Source organism: Aegilops tauschii, chromosome 3 (assembly GCF_002575655.3).
Source record: "Aegilops tauschii subsp. strangulata cultivar AL8/78 chromosome 3, Aet v6.0, whole genome shotgun sequence".
Taxonomy (NCBI): domain Eukaryota; kingdom Viridiplantae; phylum Streptophyta; class Magnoliopsida; order Poales; family Poaceae; genus Aegilops; species Aegilops tauschii.
Genome location: NC_053037.3, coordinates 619,788,335 through 619,806,552, shown reverse-complemented (window position 1 = coordinate 619,806,552; position 18,218 = coordinate 619,788,335). Strand labels below are relative to the sequence as shown.

General features: G+C 43.3%; 1 protein-coding gene across 1 annotated transcript; it reads right to left on the bottom strand.

The window, feature by feature from the left end:
• Positions 1-781: 781 nt before the first annotated feature.
• On the bottom strand, positions 782-16,937 carry LOC109731744 (uncharacterized). The gene is made up of 10 exons (XM_073511369.1): positions 13,132-16,937; positions 11,851-11,935; positions 11,131-11,234; positions 10,475-10,534; positions 10,160-10,250; positions 8,963-9,888; positions 6,381-6,986; positions 4,257-4,436; positions 3,477-3,539; positions 782-2,957 (listed from the first exon to the last, which is right to left on the bottom strand). Exons 1-10 carry the CDS (start codon positions 16,783-16,785, stop codon positions 1,041-1,043), a joined length of 7,686 nt encoding a protein of 2,561 aa, XP_073367470.1. The 5' UTR covers positions 16,786-16,937; the 3' UTR covers positions 782-1,040.
• Positions 16,938-18,218: the final 1,281 nt, after the last annotated feature.

Sequence of the window (18,218 nt, the reverse complement as noted above, 5' to 3'; positions counted from 1 at the left end):
CAGTTTTTTTGTCGGTCCGGTCCACAAGCGGGCCCAAAAGACCGCTCACCCCGTGGTGTGACGCTGCTTGAGGCGCTGACACGGAGGGAGTAGTATAATACTACTCCGTCCTATCAAATAGTCTGCCTATCAGCTCGGGGTTAATTTGATGGAGGCCAAGGGACGCCAAGACGCTGAAACATCAAATGGTCAGGACATGACAGCCGAGAAGTGGCAGCACATCACCTGGACCTCCTAGGCAAAGTCCGCATGTTCTTATGGCGGCTGGCACACAACAGTCTGCCGACTAGACTCAACATCAAGCGTAAGCACATTGATCTTGATAGAAGATGCCCGTTGTGTTTCAGATTGGACGAAGACGGAGGACACCTCTTCCTAACCTCCAAGAAGGTTTAAGCGACTAGACTTTGTTTCGGTACTGGCGAACACTGATTTGGTGCACCAAGTCTAATGGAATAGGAGCTATTCCTCTCAACAACAACAAAAATACTACTCCATCCCATAATGTAAGACGTTTTTTGACATATTTTGTTAGCTGAGCAGGACATGCATTACATTACATTACATACATACACACATAGAGCACACAAACATGAGTAGGTGCTTTTGGGATGAGAAATGCTTGCAGTGCCAAGTGCCGGGTAAATGAAAGCATCAAAACTTTATCCAGACTACACCAGCTAGGTTGTACACGCGGAAACAAATCAAGGGAATGACACCTTGCACATGCAGTTGGCGATACAAAATGAGCCTTCCTAGCTAGGAAGTCTTGATTCATCCATGAAAGAAAAAAAAATACTTTTTTTTTGAGTCGGAATGACCTTCATTCCATTAACCAGAACGACCAGCCATGTCGCTCGCAATCAAAGCGTGTACAAAATCCGGCACCCCATCCGGCCAAAAGGCTGAGTATGCATGGCCCATACTCGCTCCGTGAGCAGCTAGAGAGCCAGCTACCTTATTACAGCCTCTTGGGCAAAAATAAAATATCAAACTGAGAAAAAAAAATACTTACTACACAAGACGAGAGTTGAATACAGCTACTTCTCATTCCACCTCTTCAAAACGGGCCTGTTTTGATTCTCTGCGAGCTGGCATCCCAGGTCTTCCCTGAACTCGGTCTCACGCCAGACTGACCTATGCAGCATAACTTCCTTGAGGCTTGGGAGATGCGGTAACCCAGAAAACAGCCCATAACTGGGACGGCTCCAATCAAAATACTGCAGCAACTCAAGCTTAGGTGTTGCCCCTTCTTCAAATTTCACCGACTTGAGATTGTTTATCCAATGCAGCTGCAGCACCTTCAGGCTCGGGAATGCCTCCCGATGAAATCTTAAACGGACCTCTTGACCAACGAACGAGTGCTTCAATAGACGTAGGGAGGCCAGGTTTGATAGTTTCCCAAGGACTTTTACGGCTGCACCGTAATCCAATATCCTCGACCTCTCTAGCTTCAGCTTCACGAGATTTTTAAGCCCCTGGATCCACTCCGGCAGTTTAACCAGGTTGCCAAACAACTTGAGGCTCTGCAGGTTTTCTGGAGGTGAGGACAAGCCATCCAAGCAACCTGATAAACCTGCTTTTCCATATGATCGCAGTGACAATGACTCCAGGCTCCTGAGACCAGCAATTGCTGCACACAACTCCTGACCATTTGTCTTGTTGATGCCTGTCACTCCTAACTTGCGCAGCCGGGTGAGCTTTTTTATATCTTCAACAACAGCCTTCCCCACTGAGACGTCCACCATACGCAGTGTGCGCAGGGCCTTCAGTTTCCAAATTCCTCTTGGCACTTCAACACCACCTGGATGTCGTCCTGCTGCATAATAAGGTAATATGCCGCAGCAGAATGCAGTGCACATATCACGCCTGTTAGGTTGTGCTTGTGCATCGTCTTCACTTGCAAAATCACGACATGCCAAACAAAAGGCAACTAAATGTGAAGGCAAACTCATTCGCGACTGCTCATCTGCATCTTCATATATATCCTCATGTGTCTCTCCTATGCCACTAGCAAGAATGCGTTGCATCTTCACAAGCTTGATGATAGTCCTTGGTAGCTTTATTATGCCTGTACCCGAAATATCTAGTGTCAGGAGTTGTCTCAGGTTACCCAACGAATTTGGCAGGTAAAATATATCAGCATGTCCCCTTAAAGAAAGATATCTAAGATGTACAAGCTTCCCAATGTGCTCAAGATGATGATCAAATAGATCCCACTCGCCCTCCAAATCCAGCACTCGTAGCAACCTCATCTTATCAGAAATGTAAAACGGCCTCCAATTTCCAAACACTGTCAAAGATCGTACACAGGACAAGTCTACTATATTCTCAAACTCACACTGATCCCCCTTCCAGTTGCTGCTTACAGCAAGATGACGCACTGTGCCTTGGTTATTTAAACTGCAGTCTTCCTCCAACATGAAAAAAAGATTTTCCTCCATAGCCTTTGAGATGGCAATTTCACGAATGAGATCATGGACATGGCAAGAGTCAATTTCTTTCCTACAATAAACTGACCGTTGAGATGGCAGGATCATGCTCCTACTTATGAGGTCCATGAAGTAACCGTCCAATATTTCTTCCGCAGACTTACCACGCACCTCACTTGAGTAACCCTCTGCAAGCCACCGATGCACTAAGCGTCTTCGTGCAATCTGCTGATCTTCAAGAAAGATGGCTAGATACAAGAAACAAGCCTTGAGGTGATAGGGTAAACCATCATAGCTTTTCATAAGGACTGCTTTTATGATACCAAGTTTGGGATTCATCTCCAACTCAGAACTGATATGATCATTCAATTTTCTCCATTCAAAAGCAGTTTTTGGTTGGTTTGCCAAGAAGCCACCTATGGTGACTAGTGCAAGGGGAAGTCCTCTGCACTTCTTCAATATCAGTTTTGCATCTTCAACCAACTCTGGATATTGCTCGTCCAAATTGACGGTCTCTTTAAATACCTGAAATCCACATCAATCAAGTTATTTAGTACTTCTTTTTGGCGAGGAATCCAGGTTATTTAGTACTTCAGGAAAAAATCTTATATGCACTATTCTATAACACATATTTTACCTTACACTGTTGAATATATTGGAGTATGTAATATAAAGATGTGGAAGTGAGACATTGCTAGTTTTGTTAGCTAATAAGTTTCCCTGTCATCCATCTTCTTTATTTAGTACTCCCTCCGTAAAGAAATATAAGAGCGTTTAGATCACTCTCTAGATCTAGTGATCTAAACGCTCTTATATTTCTTCATGGAGGGAGTATATCATCATTATTATTCCTACAAAGATATTTCCTCCCATCAAGCAATGAACCCATCGCCTCGATCTGAATTTCACGCCAATATAGCCAAGCAAAGCAATGCCCTCTCCCATCATACTTCTACTTCTACAGTTGCACCTCTCCTCTGAAATGGTTACAGCTAATCGTATTCTTAAAAATTGGTTTCATCGGACATCAATTACCCTACTCACATTGATAGGGTTCTTTCTTATTTGCTCCACATAAGCAGCCATTAACTTGATATAGTCTAGCCTCTAGTTAATGGTGTTTATTTGTCATAATCATAAGGTTTCAATGTTGTTACTACATGAGCAGCTCTTTTGTGGTGCTCCTATTACACCTTAACAACTCATTCTACAGAATTTATTGATCCACGAGAGTGTTGACCATCTTCCCTTGGTTACTTGTACATGAGAAAGGAAAGGAAACAAGTGAGAAAGGTATAACAAGTGCTGGCTAACCCCATGTACACAGAATAATTGTGGAGGCATTCAAGGAGAGCACCATAGCAACAATATAATCAACAAAAGTGTTACCTGCCAGATTTCTTAGAGAAACGATTCGGGCCTCGCGTCGCTCCCGTGTGGACAACTCGGGTGCCGACTCAGCCCGCTAGGGTTAGGGTTTTGTTCCCCGCCTGTCAATGACTTGGTGTGCTAACACCCTGCATTTGGATCTGGCAGATCGGGCTTGGGCTCCGGGGCGGCGGCCCTTGGTAGTGAGGTCAAGGCACATTCAACGTGGCGTGCTACGGGTGGTGTTGTCTGGTTGATCCAGCCGTGAGGGTGGAGGGGCGGCCGCGAGGCATTGATTTAAGATGGCTGCGTGGTGGTGGTTTCCTACGGCCCGGCTGGCTGACGACAGGGCGATGGGGGTGCAGGTGTAATTGATGATGGTCTTTCTTTGGAAGCTTGGTGGCGTGCCGGCGTCGACTCCGAGAGTGGAAGTTCAACAAGGTGAGTGCCACCTACCTGCGCACTGTGCATTCTATTGACTACCAACCTTTCCAGCTTCTCTTGCGATGTTGGCATCGCGGCCTTATCCTTTGTTGGCCATGCTATTGGGCGGAGAGTGAAAACCCAGGCCGGGTCCTCCAGATCAGTAATAGGTTGCCACTGAGTTGGCACGAAACCAGCTCGGGCGGCCCTGCCCTGCTCGTTCGATGGGCATCACGGTGTTTCGCTCACGCGGCCCTCAATACCAGCTATCCTCCTTGCGCCTCAATCGTTGCTTCATGGACGCAGCGAGCCTCCGGAAGCTCCAACTCCCAAAAACACAAGATCAGGGAGACCTTGCAACTGCAAGCCGCTAGTAGTTGCCTTGTGTTTTCTAGATTCTAGTGCTATGTTGTAGTGTGTTGCCTGCTGTGGTTTGCTCAAAGGTGAGTTGTTGTGGTGGTGCAAGACGTGAGAGGGGGTGTTGAAGTGTATATGTGTATTGCCTAGCCCTTTTCATCAGTTTGGAATTTTGATTGCGTTGGCTAGTGCATGTAGCTTAACACTTGTAGGTTGTTGTTTATGACATCATGTATCCTTCTCGCCGTGTCCGGGCTGCGTCTCTGGACCAATCTAGGGTTTACTTTGTGTAATCCTACTCTGCCAGTGGGGCTTTCATTAATATAAATCTAGAAAACATGCCTACTGAAAACTCCTTGAAAACCAAACTTCTGAACGTAAAAATAAATGTAACCAGTCACATGCCCTGGTGTATTTCGTTCAACTGCATATGCAGGACACAAAACATGCCTTAGCTTTCTTAGAAGTACGTTTGTAGCATATGAATTTCAAAGGAGCTTCATATGAAACATTTTAATTTCTACAGAATATGATCAAAAGTATCACAAGTTCGTACGTTGTCTGTGTAATACAAAATCAACCAATCAAGCACAAAACACAGGTGCGCCGAATGTTTTGGATGATAGATTTGGGCTATCCATGAGTTTCAAAGACAATAATGTCTTCCTTATCTAATCAGAATGTATTTCCCGGTTACTAAAATTCTTAAGCCCGATCAAATAGATTATTAGTAATATACTTATATGATATTCTGTCAGATCAACACTCATGTAGGAAACTAGGAATATATAATGTCCGATAAAAGTTACGAGCAGTGTTGCCATGTACAAGCAGAATGCTGCTACATTACAAATACTCATATTGCAGAACCTCTCTTTCTCTCTGGAGTAAAAATGTTTTTCAGGTGAAGATTCTTTCAAATCATGTATTGTTATGTTAACATGGCAGGAGATACGGAAATATGCTCAATGTCAAAAATAAAATATCAAAATACTAACTTATCCATTTGTACTTTCAAGATGTATGGTTTCCTTTTATCTAAATACATAAATACAATATAGTTACACTACTTACAAATTTGCTAGAAACTCCCATACCAACGTGAGAAGAAGAAAAAACATGAACCATATAAGTCCAAATTGGCTTACCATATACAAATCTGGAAAAACTCAATGACTTGATTTAAAGAGGACAGAGCCAACGACAAAGCCGAAGAGACAGTGACTAAAGATTCTTATGAGCAGATCGAATATTCATCCATGATTATTGAAGCATGTGTTTTATTGTGGTAACATTTTGGTGGCTGAAAATGCTGAGACGATAACTTCAATAATGAGCAAACAAATGCCTATGCACACCCCATTGTACCTTGTACAAATAGGATGAACCTTTATTTGTGCCTCTACTGACTTCTTTGTTGTTCGATAGTGAAACAGGGATATCCTACTTCACTTTGACAGCTAAAATTCCACAAAATTATTGGGTTCGACACAACTATAACTATATAGATTATCATGTCTCCACCGTAATCGAGTTTATCTATTCCGATGCCCTTTGAATTTATATGTATTATTCTAGCTATTGCATATCCAATTTTATAGTGGACTGCCTAGCAAGTTGATTCTACAATTGTGTAAATGTGCTCATAAAGATATTGTTTGTGAAGTTTAAAGCAGTTTAGCATTGACCGAAATAAAAAATTGATAACATATAGTATTCCTATTCCATAACTGTAATAGAAAAAAGAGGGAGAGCGATTCCCAGAACAACTAACTGAGCATGAAACTACTTCATTTGTACCTTTTTGGTGAAGAGGGTACATGCGTCAGCAGGGCCCAGATGTTTGAGCTTGTATATATTCGTTTCATCCTTTGAGCAGTGCTTAGCAATATTCTCTTCCCTTGTGGTGACTATTATGCAGCTTGCTCCCGTTTCTGGCAAATATGGTTTTATAGCGTCCCACTCTACTATGGACCACAGATCATCAACAACAAGCAAATATCTCTTTCCTTCTAAACATGTCCTTAAATCTGCCTCATTATTATCTCTGAATTGCATAATTAAGCTCTCAAGGAGCATTGCTAAATTGAAAGGACGCATGACTGTGACACAAGCACGCTTATCAAACATGCTACTATTCTCTTGGCTTTGATAGATATCTTTCACTAGTGTTGTTTTTCCAATACCACCCATTCCCCACAAGGAGATCACATGAAATTGCCGGAGATCTTTATTTGAGATTAGTTTGATGATTTCCTCTTTTTCATTCCCTCTTCCGATGAGACGAGATTCCTCTAGAGTAGCCATTGCCTCCGTTTGAGTGAGGATGTTCTTGTGTGTCGAGCTGTTAACACCAGTAGATACTACAAATGGGATTGACCCTTTTTCCTTCGAATTCCTTCTCTCCTGGGAAGTTTAAACACAAGGACACAATTAATGCTTATAAAAAGAGTGTAACAAAAAGGAGTATATTATGGTTAAATTTTAGATCCACTTTCATATGTATTATAATGATTAGCGGAGTATATATATACAAAATGATATAACAAGATTATACATACTCTGACCAATAAGAAACATGTGTCCTTAATAGTTTACACTACATAGTAATGGTAACATGTACTCCCATGCCTCATACTCCTAACAGAACTGGATGAAAAACATTCACTAGCATAAACTTTTTTGGCAACATACCCTTTTATGCGAATGTATTAAAATGAATTCCCAAGGCCACAAGAGCTTCAAGCCGTAGGCACTACGGACATGCAGGGAAGAAACAAAACTGCCGCCCACACCCGGCCCACAACCGCAGACCAACGTCAGCACCGTATCTGGCCACTGCCACCATGGCTGTTTCCGTGCGCCCAAAGGGCAATTCCGTTGCCAGAGCACACCCAAGGTTTTGGATTCCGAATGGAACATTTTTCTCGAGGGGGGGCGGTAAACTCGGTTACCAAGGTAACCACGAAATACCCCAAAAAAATCGAGCAAAATTTAAAATTCAAATTTGAATTCAAATTTTTCAAGACCAGAATACATAAGTTTGGAACACTAAATGTATTGTGTAGTAGTACTAGCGCAGCGGTAATAGGTCTGCTCCACTGCCGCGCACATGCAGGTCACGAGTTCGACCCTCGCACGCACATAATTTTTTCAGAAATTACAGCACAGAGTGTGGCGTGCATTCTTCAAAAATCAAAAAAGGAAAAAGGCTGTCGTCGAACACATGCCGCACCGTTGCCGGACAAAGATCCTTACCACTAGGACACGAGTAAGCTTGTGTTTGAGCTAGAGATATACCTCATTTAACTAGATGTTAGGAGTTTAAATTCAAAAAATTCAAAAAGTTTGAATCTTAATTATCGTGGGGCAGCGGGAAACGCGGTTATCGGGTGGTAACCGAATTTACCGCCCGGTAACCAAAACCATGGCCGCACCTCCCCGGAGTAGACCACAGGCCACCAAAGCGAGGGGGAGCACAACCACCTGTGAGAAAAGCTCGAGGGGAACTCCGGCCAGCAAGAGAAGCTCACCATGTTTGGTGTCCAACCAACCAGGGGCGGGCCCAGGAATTGAAGACTGTGTATTCAAATTTTGAAAAGTTTTTTTAAGCCTATAGCCTTCCTTTTGGCACGTATAACCGATTATAGCAGCATATTGTACTAGTTCGAAATGTAGAAAAGATATCTCATATTATATTATATTCATAAAAATTTATCATAACTTGGTATTGTTCAACATATAATTGTGAAAATTGTTCAACATATACTAGCCCGGCCGGCGGCAGACTGGCGGCTCGCGTGGGAACAGAACAACTGATGCGTGCATGAGGGCAAGGGAGGCAGGTGCCGGTTCGTCTGTGCCTCTGACCGATCGATGGAATTATTTTTGGGCAATGATGGACGTGTGCATATGTGCGGCGCTACTGGACCAAGTCATGGACTCGTGGTGTCGAGGGAAATAAAGGTTGGGCTATTGGGCCAACCGGCTAGTAGTATACAGAACGTATAGATACTATGTATATCTAATTATTTTCCCAAAATAATAGGTATTCAGCTGAATACCCTTGAATTGAGGTGGGCCCGCCCCTGCAACCAACCCGCTGCTGGCGAGGTTAAGGTCATGGGCCAACCTAGTGCAGGAAGGTTACTCTATATCTCAGTTGGAGCATAAGTGAAATGTAATAAATCCTATAATTTTTCCTCAGGAAAAAGATGAAAACATATAATTATTTTTAAGTAAACTATGTAGAATGGTTATTTCACCTAAAACTTTCATGAGAACACAAGTCCAAGTCTGGTAGTTAATTATGTCAACTATTAGTTGAGACACTGAACGAAAATAATAGAAAGAGAAGTCTTTTTTAGGACTTCAAAAATTACCTTACTGTAGAAAGCATAAAGGGACTGATCAGCAAATAACTTCTTATGCACTAGAGCTTCATCCTCTGCTTCTATGCATAAGCATGCAACTTCAACTTGCTTAGTGCATACTATGATTCGGCTTCCTTTCTTGTTGTTTGGGAAACATGTTTTAATGCAATCCCACTCTTCAGTGGTGTGTATGTCATTGAGTACAATTAGGTAACTCTTGTCATTCAAATATCTCTTGAACTCACAAGCCAAACCATCTTCTTTCGTCGTCGACATCATCTTCAAAACTTGGGCACCAATAGTTGTTTTTCCTTCTTCTTCTCCTGTCTCTTGAAGAGAATTAACACAGATTTGCCTAACAATGCTTCGAATGAAGTCTGCTTGACTGAAAGGACACACCAGTGTGATCCAAGCACAGCAATCGAAATTCTTGTGTATCATGGGATCTTCATAGGCACTTTTGATGATGGACATCTCCTGCAGATCACTACTACTTGTGACCCACAACGCTATAACTCGAAGTGCCTCATCCTTGCAATTGGTCAACTCAATGAGATCCATCTTTGCTTTCTGCCGTCGCAGCCTTGCATCATCAGCGGCGGACATCGTCGCACTGGAGATGGTAGGCTGCCCAACAGCTGAGGTAGGCTTGGAGCTAGAGCCCTTGATGAGGTGGTACCGTTGGTTCCTCTGGCTGACCTCCTCCACCTTGGCCCTGAGCTCCTTCATCTGCTCCGCTACATAACGTCGGGCTAGCACCTTGCGGGAGAGACACCACCAAGATTGCTTGTCAAGACGGACAGCAAAATCCAGGAGGCAGTCCTCGACAGCATAGGACACATCGCGGACTTGCTTCACCCATATCTTCACAACCAGGTTGTCATCCCGCTCGTCATTTGCAGCCATCAGGAAACCTCGCATCATGTCGAGCTCGTCTGAAATGAAGGAGTGGTCACGCTGGACACCAAGCTGCAGAGCCACCTCCTCGGCCACAGCCGACTGGACATAGTTGAGTGCCCCGCTCAACACGGACTTGCCGATACTGATGGCGGTCGCCTCCATTTACTGGATGCTTGTGGATTGATCAATTGTTTGTGACTGATGGAGGCTGTACTGCAAACAAGATCGATTGGAGGAATAGGTGTTAATGGCTGCCCTTGAGCTAAACCTGCAGAGGTTAATAAGAAAAGAGGAAACAGAGCATACCTGGTGTTATGAGACGCCACGGAGACCAAGATGAAGACTGCGGCGGTGACACCGTGACAGCAGCCTCAAAACAGTGAATGCAGCGTTGGAGCTGTGAACATCAACACTAGCCAAACTTCAGAGATCTCTCTCTCCCAAGAGACCAAACTTCAGAGATCTGCGGGGCGAACTAGAAAGATAATTTAGAATTTAGAGACTGAAATTAGCAAATGGCCTATTGTTCTTATTATTAAGACGGACGAAGAGAAGCGATTCAGAGGATGTGACAGAGAGATCCACCAGCAGAGCAGAGTAAGAAAGACGAAAGAAAATTACCAGCAGGAAGGGGATGCCGTCGCGTCGCCGTGCTCGCTGCATCAGACGGGGAAGGAAGCACTGCGGAGAAAGAGGTGGGCGAGAGAGATAAAATCAGGCCATGGAATGAGATTCCTTTCTTCTTGCCGCAGCCTCCGTCCACCAAAGCAGAGGAGTGGGGAAAGAAGATTCCTTTCTTCTTGCCGCAGCCTCCGTCCACCAAAGCAGAGGAGTGGGGAAAGAAGATTCTTTCCTTCTCGCAGCGGCGCGCGCATCATGGTGGCTTGCCGCCGTTGGTAAAGAAAGAGGGATTCGATTCTTCCGGTCTACGTAGTTGGTAGGGAAGAGGGATTGGATTCGATTGCACTTGCGGGCGGGGGGCAGCTCGGCAACGGCGGAGGCGTGGGGCGGCAGCACAGAATCGCCGCCGCCGGCCGGAGGCAATAGGGTGGAAGTCCTCTCGTACGATCCATTGGGTTCGGTTGGGCTCGACAGAAGAGGAGAAGAAGTCGATGACCGGCCCACACAGTGAACGGGTTTGGGTCCCATTTCGTTAGTTTTGTTCGGTTTTTTCCTATATTCTTTTTCTTAATTTCGTCTCTATTTCTTTCTTTCAACATGGTATAGACATAGACGCTTATACATACACTCACCGCTATGAACGAACGCACGCATACCATACCCTTATGAGCACCTCCAAGAGAGTGAGCCGGGCACATCATCTTGATATTGACAAAGTCGCCACAGATGCCTTCATAGTCGATGGAAACGTCTCCTTCCACTGAACACACATCACTGAAAGGCCTGAAATAAATCTGAAAAAATACGAGCACCAATGTCAAGTCTAGTACTAAACTCTTGCCGGCTGGAAATACCATTGTGCTTCTAAAAACATACATGTTTCAAAAATTATTTTACTATTTATTTTAAAATGTTCGTCTTTCACATAATTTTCAAAAAACAAAATCATATCATTAAAAAATGTTCACATGTTTAAAAATCTGCTCATGATATTTTTTAAAACAAAATGTGATTTTTTTTAAGTTTAATTTGTAAAAAAGTCATACCTTTCAAAAACATGTTCCATGAAATTTTAAAAAGAAATGTGAAATGGCAAAAAAATTGTTCTCGTATTTTTGAAAAATATTCATACCATATAAAAAGATGTTTGTATGATTTTCAAAAAATGTGAAGGCACTCTGACTGAAACCGTACTCAAGGAGATATTATTATAAAGGTCACACACAAGTGTTTCAAATCAGAGGCCATCACGCACCTTCATGGCATAACTTGGTAGTACATTCTTTGGGACAGGAAATAGAGTGACATGCCCAAATCAAATGTCAAAGAATTCTTGGCATATGAATGTTGGCAAACGATATCACAACAATACATACTCTTTCCAAACATGATCTCTACTCTATCCAGGCTGTATGCGCAGAAACAGTTCTGCGAAAAGGCAGAGCCGTGCACAATCAACACCTGCAGAAGACATCCCAAAATATAGCGATGGCCCATGCATATAATCAAATCTCTTGCTTGACTGCTGATGCTTGGTAGCTTCCCATGGTGATTTTTTTTTTCGATCAAAGAGGGCCACATTTTCATTGAGAAAATGGAGTCTTGAAACAAGTAGCAAACCATAACAGAAAGTCTACCAACAATGCTTCCCAAGGTGATGGTGTTGCACACCGACAGCTCACTAATCTCTGCGGATGGTATACTTCCACGTCTTGGGCTTCAGTAAACTAGGCCCTGATCAATTATCACAAATGGTGTCACATATAGTAAACATGTAAACTAGCATCAAAGTTGACACTGTAAAAGAATGCACCGAACGAACAGAGAGTATAGGTACAAGGAGTGTTTACTTCCAATTATGGGTGACGGGTTGTAGTACAAGTTATGCTGTTACTGTTATCTTTGATTCCTTCGTGTGTGATATTATTGTTGACTCAATATAAACTCTAGTGTAGTGGTAACTATCAATTGTACATGTTTCCTGTTACACCAAAAAAAAAAATCAAGACCTCCTCATTTAATTATGCATCTATTAGTTAGAACAACTGATCCAGCTCAAGCAGTAGTATATCTAGAAGGATGTCTGAATTTGTTGCTGAAATGTGACAAATTAATGTGATATTTCAGCTCGAGGCTGCTTAGACATTGCTGCAGGCATTTAGGGAACCTAAGGACAGTTTCTAGTTCTAACAAAAAATATAATTTGCTAGAAGGATGTTTGAATTTGTTGCTGAATGTGAAAGATTAACAGACAACCAGACTGACATGCGTTCGTACCTTCAAGATGAGCATCTAGACATTTCTTCTGGATGCTACTGCTGCTCATACGCTGCTGCAGGCATGTAGGGAGTCTCTTCATACTAGGACAGTTTCCAATGTAAAGAACATGCTTGTGACCCATCTTGTAGGGATGACAGGATTTCACATCCTCCGATCTTGAGTTTCTCCAACAACGATGGCATCTCTCCCGAGTGAGATTCCACTGATCTCAACTCACGGCACTAACAAATGGTAATTTTAATTTCCTTGAGCGACGGGGGAAGATCAAGGATCCCTGTTAAGCTATGACACCCTCGTATGTATATAGATTCTAAACATGGAAAGAGAGAATGCTCCGCCCTGGATACAGCTGACGACGATGACAACTCTGAATATACAGGTGATCGCCCTTGAAGATTCGATGATGATGCCTGTTCCAGTTGCAGCCTCCTATTGAATATGGACTTGAGCTTAGCACAATCAAGAATTTCCATTTTCCTCAGGGATGCAGGGAGTTTGAAGACCTCTACCATGCTTTCACATTGAAATATCTTGAGATACTCGAGGCTTGGCAGGAGCTGAATCGAGGATTCTAATGTTGCTGATGGCTCAGCTGCAGGAGCTTGTGCGTATCCAACCAGTTGCTTGCAGTACGAAATCTCTAGACTCCTCAAGGATACCAAGCCTTGGAACTCTTTCTCTGGCCAGTGGACAAGCGCAGCACAATCATTGATGTACAACCATTCAAGCCGTACAAAACATGCACATAGCTCAGTTACACCCGACTTAAAGCCACTCAAGTGCATAATTGCCATAGGGAAATCATCTCGATTCCATTTTTCCATGGCGTCCACCACTTGTGTCAAACTATGATCAGCCGCCTCCAAGGTTGATTGCGTGTCTTCAAGGTTCTTCAGTTTCAGATTGGTCAATGATGTCATATGTCTAGCTACCCACAGGAACATCTCTTCCTCATTTCCCTCCATGTGTAACATGCTGAGCTTTGGTGATTTAGCTTTTGTTGTCAGCTTTGGACAAAACTCGATACGGATCTCCTGAAGGCGAGGGAAGGTCCGTTGTCCACATAATGTTGTCATATTTTCACAGTGTATGACAACCAATTGCTCAAGCTGAGGAAACATTAGGTTTTCTCCTTTATATCCTTCGACTGCATGCCAACTCTCGAATCTGCTCAAGCATTTCAATTTCAGAACTTTCAATGCAGGAAACGCTGACCGTGCCATACTATAATCTCCATCAACCGGTGCTTCCGGTAATGCTGTCAGGATAGAACAATTCATAATTGTAAGTTTCTCAAGCTTAGGAAATACCATGTGTCCTCTCTGTGTTCCCTCGGTTGCCTCCCATTTCCAAAAGTTGTCCAAGAAATCCAAGTAGAGTTCCTTCAATGCTGGAAATGCTGACCGTGCCATTGTACCATGAGGTTCTCCAAGCAGTGTTGTGTCCGGCAACGCTGTTAACTTTGCACAGCTAACAATAGATAACTTCTCAAGCCGAGGAAACATTATCTCTTGTCCTTGTACCTCGTTACTTGTTTCCCACCATCTGTCCAAACAATGCAGATCTTGTAGTGTAAGCTCCTTCATATTTGGAAAAGTGAAGGTGGTATCACAACCGAATAGCCATTGCAGTTTTTCACACTGGAAAAGTTGGATCTCAACCATGTTTCTCGACATAGCCATCCATGTCGGAAAGGTGGTGCCTCCGTAGGATTCTATCCTTACACCCAGCAGTCCATCATGAGGTTTCAGACTCTTCAGCACTCTAGCATCATCAGCACAACCAACAATCCATTTTAATGTCAAGCCTTGCAGTTCCTTCTTATTGCCGATATTTGCCGCTTTTGCATCTTCTTCTGTCACATTCTCTAGTTGAGTTAGCTCTAGCTGACCACCAAGGTTTAAATGTAGCAACTCTCCAATGGCACTGCACTTAGAGCCAGTAGGACCTGCTATAAAACATGTAAGTGTCTGCAGGGACATGAGTTTTCGGAGACCACCAGGCATGCTCCTCAACTTCGGACAACAATGAGTGTATAGGTGATGGAGGGCGGTCAAATACTTCATTTGTCTTGGAAGCCGACGAAGTGAGTAGCAGCAAGATATGTTCAATGTTTGCAGGCTGTATAAAATGCTTATATCTTCAGGAAGTGATTCGATATAACTTCTTGAGAGATCAAGGTACCTTAGGTGATGCAGATGCTTTGGTTTCAAATGGAATTGTCCGCCCCAATTTAAAAGGAACCGTAATGCCTTCAAAGAGTTGTATTTTGATAAATGCTGCAACCGAACTCCCATTTCTATATAACAATCACACATAAGTGTCTGGATAGCCAGAGATCTTTTCGCCACAGATTCATTCAAAATAGTTTCTGGTTGTCCACAAGACAGAAATAAGTGGCGAGCTGTATCTGGAAGCCACTCAATCTGACGTGGTTCCTTAGGTGCAAGAGCGCATTCTTTTTCCATTGTAGACAATGCAACATCATGCATAAGATCTTGGATTTTACATGTATGTTTGGGATAATCACCCACCACCGGGCGCGCATATTCATACCGTGAGACTCGGACTTTCTTCACATCCACAAAGAATAACCTTGAGGTCAGCTCATTGAAAATCCATTTGCCAATGGTTTCAGGACTAACTTCTTTTTGGTCCATGATAAAGCCATGTGCGATCCATAGTTGGATCAGTTTGTCCACGTCAATCTCGTAATCCTTGGGAAACACAGCACAGAAAGAAAAGCATTGCTTCATCTGTGATGACATGTCATTGTAGCTGAGCTTCAGTATTGGTAAAATTCCAGACTCCTCGGTGCAAATGTTGCTTCTTCTCGATATAGCCTTCCACTCTTCTTTGCTGGTCTTTGTACGCAGCATAGAGCCCAGTGCGGCTGCAGCCAAAGGAGAGCCACGACATCTCTTTGCGATCTCACCAACCATATTAACTAGCATGACCGGCCTTTCTTCTTCCTTCTGCAGACTGAATGCTCTTGACTCGATAATTTTCTCGATAAAGTTATCCTCCAAAGCTGAGAGATTATAGGCTTTAACTGTACCCATTATTTTTGCGACTCCTTCATCACGAGTAGTTGCCAAAACCACACTGCCCTTAGCACCATGTGTAAGGCGGACCTCGAGCTTTTTCCACTTATCGCTCTCTCGGTTCCGTACATCATCCAAAACAAGGAGGTATCTACGCCCGCTTAGTACAATTTGGAGGCTATCCAATGGGCCCTTCTTAAAAGGTGCTTTAATTATACTATTTTTAAGATGAAAGTCAACAATTCTTCGAGCCAAGGAATCCACATCAAAGCTGTCAGAGACACAAACCCATATCAGCAACTCGAAATGCTTCTGAACTTCAGGTTCATTGTAAATGAGTTGCGCTAAGGTTGTCTTGCCTAGCCCCCCTATCCCAACGATGGGAACAACTGTGAGATTTGGATTGCTAGCTTGACAAAATAGTGTATCAACAATATTCTTAGTATCTTGGCTTCTCGATCTGCTAATGATTTTCTTTGGATCAGAGATAACAAGATCCATCTGCTGCCAGTGCATGGATATTGGTGCTTGCTGCTGATATTTAAAGTCAAAGGCGCTCATCTCAGCCACAAGGACCTCAATGGCCTGCAAGATTCTGCATAGCTTCTTCTTCATTTTGTCACGGAACACAAAACGGTTGTGAGTGACGAAGAATCTTACTGTATCGATGCCGAGCTTGCTGTAATGCCCATTCTTCTTGGCCTCACGGCGGAGCGCCTCGTACTTGAACTCATCAAAGATCTCATTCGCCTCATAAGCCACCCTCTTGACCTCCTCAAGCCAAGCCTTGGCCCCTTCTCTGTCGGACGCGGCATGCTCGGCGTCGGTGATGACGTCCAGGATGGCCTGCAGCTTGCACTTGAGGACCCTGTGCTGCTCCTCCATGCCCTCCATCACCTTGTACTGGTCCAGGAGGTAGCTGGACGCCTTCTCCTTCACAGTGGACAGCAGCGGCCCGACCACCATGGTGGCCACCGACTCTGCCATTGGAATGCTCAGAGCTCACGGCACACGCAGAACACAGGGAATCCCAGTTGCAGTCCAGGGTGGAGAAGAAAACGGTGGTGCGAGCAAGCTAGACGCGGAGATCTTCTGAGGAAAATGGGAGACAGTGCGAGCATTGACTTTCTGGGGGAGAAGTGGTGGTTGCTTCCATCGATCGATTACCTTCTTCTCCGTGTTGGCTGTACTTAATAAAACACTTCCACAGAGGAGTAGAGCACTGCCCAATCAATCAAAAGTCACTGTCCAATCTTAGCTGTGCACTGCGTACTCATTTTAGACAATTAGCCTTCTTAGCTCAGCACCGGACATTGTTTTTTGGTTTGACGTGGAATAATAGGGACAGCTATTCTGACTTTGCACATTAACAGCTGGGGCATCTTTATTTCTTACCACAATATAAACTGATGGTTGTACTCAATGAAATACTCCTTCAGATGAGTCGAGCTTTGATCTGCACTTCTTCAACCAATCGCAATTTATCACAAGTCAACTACCCAATCTTGCAACAGCTCAGCAATAGTTGTACCTCAGCAAGGCATTGTTAATTTCTGGGTTGGCCTATAACAACAGGGACAGCTAACCAAACCTTCTGACGTATGTGCATCATCATGCATTGAACAGTTCAAGACATATGTGCAGCCAATGAAACGTATTACACAGAGAAGAAATCAAATATATCTTTTTCGAGAACATAAAGGATAACTGGATTATCACCTTCTTAGTAGAAAAGGAGGTATTCAGAGAACACATTGGAGCACACCAATAAAAGAAACATAAGCTGTAGGGACCAAAAGACAAACTTGGAACAATATATATTGGTTTCTATTAAAAAATGCAATGTGTTCAGAAATTTCCTTCTTCATTTTATTAGTTCTCTACATTTTGCATTAGCATATCTTTCCTTGTTAGTTCTGTACTGTAAGTAGTAATAAATAGCTAAAAAGGCTAGACTCAAATTATGGCATGATCCTTGATAGTCCAGATTATTGGATGAGAAGTATGCTTATAACAAAACAAAAAAGATTCAGATCCATGGTATGACTGTTATTCAGGTCTTTTGAGTCTATTTGGAGAAAGAAGTACCAAAAAAAGTACGACGGGATCTGGCCCTATACAACTGAATTCTTCAATATGCTCCACCTAAAGCTGAAACACGTCCAGAACAAAAAAGGAGAACATTCAGAGATGACAAAATTTATATTTTGTCAGCTAAAAGGAAGCATATCGGAAAACTGCACACTAGTTAGATCACGATAGTTGGTCTGACCAACGCAGACACGATACCTGAGCCCTGAGGTACAACTGTGCTATCGCCCGGTCATCGATTATTATCCGTGGATCATCCTACGCATTTTTGGTTCATACTAACCAGAAAATTTACTATATGAACACCATCGAGTAAGTGAAGGTAACAC

Bases quoted from the DNA above. Each gene is read 5' to 3' on its own strand.
- LOC109731744 (XM_073511369.1), bottom strand. From the start codon at position 16,785: ATGGCAGAGTCGGTGGCCACCATGGTGGTCGGGCCGCTGCTGTCCACT. The intron at 11,235-11,850 runs GTATGTATTGTT...ATGTGTGTTCAG, and splicing joins AGAGATCATGTTTGGAAAGA to TGGAAGGAGACGTTTCCATC. The intron at 3,540-4,256 runs GTAGGTGGCACT...ACCATTAACTAG, and splicing joins ATAGAATGCACAGTGCGCAG to AGGCTAGACTATATCAAGTT.